Source organism: Frankliniella occidentalis, unplaced genomic scaffold (genome assembly GCF_000697945.3).
Source record: "Frankliniella occidentalis isolate FOCC.00 unplaced genomic scaffold, Focc_3.1 Scaffold184, whole genome shotgun sequence".
NCBI classification, from domain to species: Eukaryota; Metazoa; Arthropoda; class Insecta; order Thysanoptera; family Thripidae; genus Frankliniella; species Frankliniella occidentalis.
Window position 1 is genome coordinate 103,505 of NW_026267310.1, and position 6,403 is coordinate 109,907.

Genomic DNA, 6,403 nt, shown 5'->3' on the forward strand with positions numbered 1-6,403 from the left:
GGGGGGGGGGGAGGACGCCACAACGCGACCTCATCAGCGCCCTGCAAGTTGTGCGCCAAACAATCTCGAGCTGATAACTTCGCTCATCGCTTGTGCTCGCTGCGTAACGTGTAGTGTATACCCCCCTCTCCTCCTCACCGCGTGGGAACTTCACCCCGGGGTCCCTTTCCCTTTCTTTCAGGTGTCCGCGGTGCCAGCGCCGCTGGCGCTGGGGCCTGAGGTCCGTCCACCAACACCACGCCTTTGGGCTGTTTGTCAACAGATTTATCGAGGCGAGCCGCGCGAGGCGCAGCAGAGCTCTCCGTTATCAGCAGAGTGACGTCACCAGCGCGTCACCAGCGTCACGGAGCCGCCGTGCATAAAGAGCAAGGGAAGCACCAACGGCGGGGCTGACGCACCAACACCAGCAGCTCCGGGGGCTCCGGGGTTGAACTTGCAGCTCGGCGGCGCAAGTGGCGTGGCGTGGCATTATGCAGAGCACCCCCCGGCCCCTTTCACCCTTCCCCGCCGCAACGCTAATGAACCACGATCCTCCACACTACAGCCCCTACAACGAGCACGGAGCACCTTCTGCGGGGGAGGAAAGGGAGGGGGCGTCACGGTGTAGAACAACGGCGAGTGCAACGAGAATGCAGTATCGACCGTCACAAAAAGCGGAGGTCTTTGTTCATACAGACGACCCGAGTTCTAGATGTATTTTGCCAAGAGGGCAGGGAGAGAAAAGGCAACTATGATGACAGCTCCTATTTCGTTTTTTGTTTGTTTGCTGTCTTTGATGGCTGCATATTTCTGTTAGAGATTTATTTCTCACTTCAAAGAATTAATAAACAGTGCTTTGAGCAAAGGACAGGAAGTTAACACATGTTTTATATTATACAGGGTCGTCCACAGACCCCTTCCTTTATTTTGCTTATACTGTACCGGATGCAGGCGTGCGACCGGGTTGCATACTCGCACGGGGCCATAAGGCGCCGTAGTGAGCGACGATAGGCAAGCCCGCCCGCACGCCTGCATGCGGTAAAGGAAGGGGTCTGTGGACCACCCTGTATTGGTTGCAATGCTCAAGCTTGTCTAAAACATATTTTGCAACAACATCAAAAGAGACATTGTTCTAATTGAATGTGCTCAAGAGGAACTGAAAATTAGGTATTTAATATAAAATAAACCTTCCAGCTGAAATACTCATTTTAAAAAGTTGTGAAACAGCGTAATTTTATAATAGTCATTAAAATGGAGGTAAGAGAGGGAAATCTCTGAAGTATAAAATTCTTACTCCCTATTTAGTGCTGAGATGCGGAAAAGGATCAAAACAATAAACATCAACATTATAACCCAGTCAGGAGTGTATCACAAGTTCCTAGTGCAAAATCAAGCCCCCACAAAAATGTAGAAAAATGTGCCACAAATCATATGAATCACTTGAACATTGCAAGATTAAAATAGGACACTGCAGGCAGTGATAAGTACAAAGAAGCTACAAGTATTACAAAATAACTAAGGTTAGGGATACTGTTGTGAAAAACCAAAAGAAAATTTTCCTTGCTCTTATACAGTATATAGCCAGGTGGAAATAATAATTCAAACAGAAATCATAGCACTTACCTTGGAGACGAACTAGATACTCTATTAGTGATGAGCAATCCTGTCAACAAGAGGGCTATCTTGGACTCGCCCCTAGAGCCTTGTTGCAGACTTCAATATGTGTCACTCTTTGATATTATATCCAGCAAATTCGGCAACAAGCTGCGAAACCGTACTGACCGCACTTACGGCAAGTACGTGCATTTAAAATACACACCCATCCTTGCGAAAAAACAGTTTTACTACCATTCAGAATACTTTCAATCTTTCAGTAATAATTGTTGGATAAGGTCGAAACTAGAACTAGGGTCGAAACAAGTCGAACACCTATGGGTTCGTTCTAGTATCAATCGAGACAAACGGTCAGAAAGGACGGTGTCCCTCGCGTTTCGCTCTTCAAAGCACTTAAAGAATTTATTCTTTGCGTTTGAAGATGTCATGTTTTGCCTCGATATCCTTTTCTTCAGTTTAAAGCGTCGGATAATAGACTTTTAGAGCATCATTCTTGGATCCCACCACTCGTATCATCTTCTTTTTCTTCGTATCTTCTGCTTCTCCAGAACAAATTGAGTTCGTTCCTTCACCCCCGTGTTTTGACTGGACACTTATTTAGGACTTTGTGCAGCCTTATTTCTCGGAATGTGTTGACACGTAGGATATTTCTGCTTTATTCATGAACTGCAGGGTTATAATTGAAAGGACAGACACCTTATCATCATGGACTTCGACAAAATTCTTCACAAAGCGCAAAAAAATGAAAAGAAAAAGGCGAAAGAGGTGAGGATCTTTGGTTCTTCCTGGACAGCTGTTGACAGGGGTTGCAGGTTATTCCTAAATTATATTCTCTAGATTATAGCAGGAGAGAATTTCAGAGTTCTCCTGTTTCTCTCTGTTACTCTTTGGGTTGAAAATTGACCCATGACCTACATTTTAAATTGCTGTCAGCACTCAACTTGGTTAACCTAATTTTTCAATTCATCCAGCTCCTTCTTAATCATAGTTTTGTCTCGTTCGTTCTATGGCAACATATTAAACTCCTTGTACTTTATGACATTGTAGCAAACATGCTTTTTAATATTCCTTACATTTTTTGTTGTTTTATTTTTATTTGAGTTTGCAGTTTACATTGAACATGATGGCTTCATGCACATGCACACCTTTGCGATTTTTCCTATCTGTCAGTCTATTGAATGGGAGAGATCACAGGATATCTTGGTCAATTACATTCCGTAGTCTCTTTATTGATGTCATTTTTTTTTTATAAAGTCTGTCCCTGTTTGTTTTTTTGTTTCTCTCTTACTGTCTAGTATATTTATATTGGATGCCTCTCTCTCCAATCTTCATACAGCAGGTGAACTGTTACCGGACTTCATTTTCCCCTCCAAAAAAAGAAGGTAGGACCAAGGGGCTTTCTGCAAACATACAGAAGTTTCTAGCTAGAAAAGAAGATGAAGAGCGTAGAAAAAAGACTGACGAGAACAAGAAGAAGGAGGTAATATAATCCAATATTGACTTCAGATTTTTATGAGTTGATGTTCAAAAGAACTTATTTGAATATTTCTTTTTTCAGGAACTATTGGCACTACGGAATCAAGACACTAAGGCCAAAAAAAGGGTGCAGGTAATGTTGAAACGTACTAAATCTGCCAACAAATCAGTTTTGGCTGATGCTATTGATACTGTAAATACTGCCGACACTATAAATGGTTTGTACAGTCTTAAACTATTATCTAGCTATCTAATAATGTTGAAGGCCAGATTATGTATCTAAACTTTGATCTATGATTAAAGGACCCCAGCAATGTGATGAGGATGATTATGGATACGTCTCTCAGGAAGCCTCAAAGTTTTATAAACAAATGATGGAAAAATATACTGCTGTTCCTGTTGCAGAGAAAAAATCCTCTAAACCTAATAATAAGGCAACTGCCAGAGATTTGGTCAACACCAAGGTATCTACTGTTGGTCTAACTATTTTATTTTTTTATGTTATTGGATTTGAGAGATTAGTTTAACATTTTCTTCTGTTCAGGATCGGGTTAGGCAAGCATTGTTGAGACAAGAAGAGGAAGAGCACCTGCCCCACAAAAGAAAACGCAAACATAAAGAAGATGCCGAAGATGGAGATGGTGATCACAGAAGCCGAAGCAATAGTAGAGAAAGAAGTCCAGAACCTGAGAAACCAAAACCGAAGAGGCCAGCAATGCCACCACCTCTTGATTTTTCATCCCTTTTAAAAATAGCTGAGAAGAAACAGTTTGAGCCTGTTGTTGTTGAGAAAAAGATTGTAAAAAAGGAAAAGGAAGAACCAGAGCGATTGATGACTAAAAAGGAGAAGCTAGAGTATGAAAGGCAAAAAGAGAGAGAGAAAAGATTGTCTGAGTATTCTAAACAATCTTCATCTAATTCAAGATCTGATGACAGCCCTCATTCCAGTGAGCACAGCGGAAGCAGAGGAAAGCAAACTGCAAGACAAGATGGAGACAAATACAGATCAAAGGATGAAGACAGATACAGTGACAAAAGTAAAGATAAAGAACGACAACGGGACAAGGTTAGAAGTAATTACAGTTCACAGACAGATAATAGAAGAGCAGAGGAAAGCCGTCACGAAACCAAGTCAACTAGCCTCCACTCAAAACGTAGTCCTGACTCATATCATTCGTCACAATCTCGTTCAAGATCTCGCTCACCTCATACTTCAAGAGATCGCTCAATAAGTAATGGACATTCTAGTAAACATCGACTGAATCACTCAAATAGTAGTCCAAGTACTGACCGTCAGCACACATCCTTATCAAGGAGTAGAGAGGAAATCAGAAGAAATGGTACTGTAGGTAGTGACACTAAAACTCCATCATCTTTACCAAGAATTCCCAAAATACCAAGAATAAATGAAGAAAATAGTTCTCGTAATTCTGAGAAGGAAAGGTCTAAGGAAAGAGATAAGCTACGTGAAAAAGAGTTAGAAAAAATTAAAGAAAAAGAGAGAGAAAAGGCTAAAGAAAGGGAAAAGGAAAGAACAAAAGAACGGGAGAGAGCAAAAGAACAAGAAAAGGCAAAGGAAAGAGAGAGGGATAAGGAAAGAGAGAGGGATAAGGAAAGGGAGAAAGAGAAGGAAAGACAAAGAGAGAAGGAAAGACAGAGAGAGAAAGAACGAGATAGAGAGAGAGAAAAGGAAAAAGAAAGAGAGAAAGAAAAGGAAAAGGAAAGAGTAAGGGAGAGGGAACGGTTAAAATTAAAAGAGAGAGAGAAACAAAAAGAGAGAGAGAAACAGATCGAAAGACAAAAGGAAATCGAGAGAGAAAGAGAAAAGGCAAAGGAAAGAGACCGATTGAAAGCTCGGGAACAGGACAAGGAACGTGAGAAACGAGATCGAGATTATAAAGAAAGTATATCCAAGAAGCCACTTAGTGCATCGGACAAAGAAAAACTTAAACAACAGGAAGTTAGAAAGACTTCAAAATATGACAAGCTTGATCTTTTTGGAGACAGAGATAGTGCTTCTCCGGAGAGACCAGCTTTGAAATCTAACAGAACTGGAGATAATCTAAAGAAGAGCAATACTCAAGTGAAAGTAGAACGTATCAAGGTTGTAGAGACTGAAACAAGAGACTTATTTGACAATCCTGTAACAATTGTGCGAAAGCAAAATCCGAGTGATAACCGTAAAGAAAAGCCTAGCTCTTCCAAATTAGATGACAAGTCAAAACCTTCATCATCAAAATCTATGACTAGTAGTAAGAATCCAATGGATAGCGACAGAAGTAAATTAGGCAATCCTCACGATCGCAAAAGAGAAGCTGAGGACATAAGGAATTCCTCAGACAAGAGACCAAGGTTAGATTCAAATATGGCTGGAAAATCTCAGTCCTCTAAAGATAACTTCAAGAAACCATTACCACCTTCTCGTGGAGAGCCAAGGAAAGAATTCCCACCTAAAGACCTCAAGCCAAAGGAATTCCCTCCAAGAGATCTACAGCGCAAACAATTCCCTCCAAGGGATTTGCAGCCGAAACAATTCCCTCCAAGAGATTTGCAGCGGAAACAATTTCCTCCAAGGGACTTGCAACCTAAGCAGTTCCCACCAAGAGATCTGAAACCAAGAAAGTTCCCCCCCGATGATGTGAGAAGAAATGGGCCTATGCCTAAAAGTAAGTAAATTCTTCTTTCTTTGCAGGCAGTTTTCTGTGCACTTGTCTGTAAGGGTTTGTAATACCATGCATAATACATAGAGAAATTGAAGTTAAATCATGTTTTCCTCAATATTTTTCAGAACGTTATGAGATAAGTGATTCAGATGACTCTGATGACGATGAAGATGAGTATGAATCAGATTTAGCTGATTTCATTGATGATGGACCAGCAGGAGATGAAGAGGACTACTCAAAGTATATCAAAGATATCTTTGGCTATGATAAGTCCAAGTAAGTGCAGTAACCCATGATTACTGTTGCATTAAAATCTTACTACAATTGATCTCTTCAAATTTGACTAAACTGTAATATTCTTTTATTTCTGCTGTCCTAGATATCTTGATGATGACGAAGATATTGAAGAATCTAGTTTTGCTGAACAGATGCGGGAGGAATGTCGGAGTGCCAAATTGGGTAGGGAATTGTCACTGTTGTAATATTTTTTTCTTCCAAGACAGTTTTTATGATGGAATTTGTTTTACAGGTCTACTTGAAGATTTGGAAGACATGGCCATGGAGGTTAGAGAGAAACGACGGAAAGCTTTGCAGCGTACAAAGAGAGGCAGAAGATAATCTAATCAGGGGACCAGATTTGTCGCTTGCTAATGGTAGTGAGATATATATAG

At 40.9% G+C, this 6,403-nt stretch overlaps 2 protein-coding genes and 1 long non-coding RNA gene across 3 annotated transcripts in view; 2 read left to right on the forward strand and 1 right to left on the reverse strand.

Moving 5' to 3' along the window:
* The window catches only part of LOC127750398 (uncharacterized), an 11,153-nt gene extending 9,785 nt beyond the window's left edge, over positions 1–1,368 (forward strand). Inside the window, exon 3 of the long non-coding RNA XR_008011671.1 lies at positions 263–1,368. This is a non-coding gene — a long non-coding RNA (uncharacterized LOC127750398). The remainder of the gene's footprint in view (positions 1–262) is intronic.
* LOC113203728 (E3 ubiquitin-protein ligase RNF19B) overlaps positions 1–1,845 on the reverse strand; it is a 73,175-nt gene extending 71,330 nt beyond the window's left edge. Inside the window, exon 1 of the mRNA XM_026418557.2 lies at positions 1,603–1,845. The gene's annotated coding sequence lies outside the window, so the exon portion shown is untranslated. The remainder of the gene's footprint in view (positions 1–1,602) is intronic.
* Positions 1,846–2,017: 172 nt separating this feature from the next.
* On the forward strand, positions 2,018–6,403 carry LOC113203727 (protein SPT2 homolog). Its single transcript, XM_026418553.2, has 8 exons — positions 2,018–2,358; positions 2,930–3,073; positions 3,152–3,287; positions 3,373–3,533; positions 3,614–5,735; positions 5,858–6,008; positions 6,112–6,191; positions 6,262–6,403. The coding sequence occupies exons 1-8, from the start codon at positions 2,299–2,301 to the stop codon at positions 6,348–6,350; spliced, it is 2,943 nt and encodes a 980-aa protein (XP_026274338.1). The 5' UTR covers positions 2,018–2,298; the 3' UTR covers positions 6,351–6,403.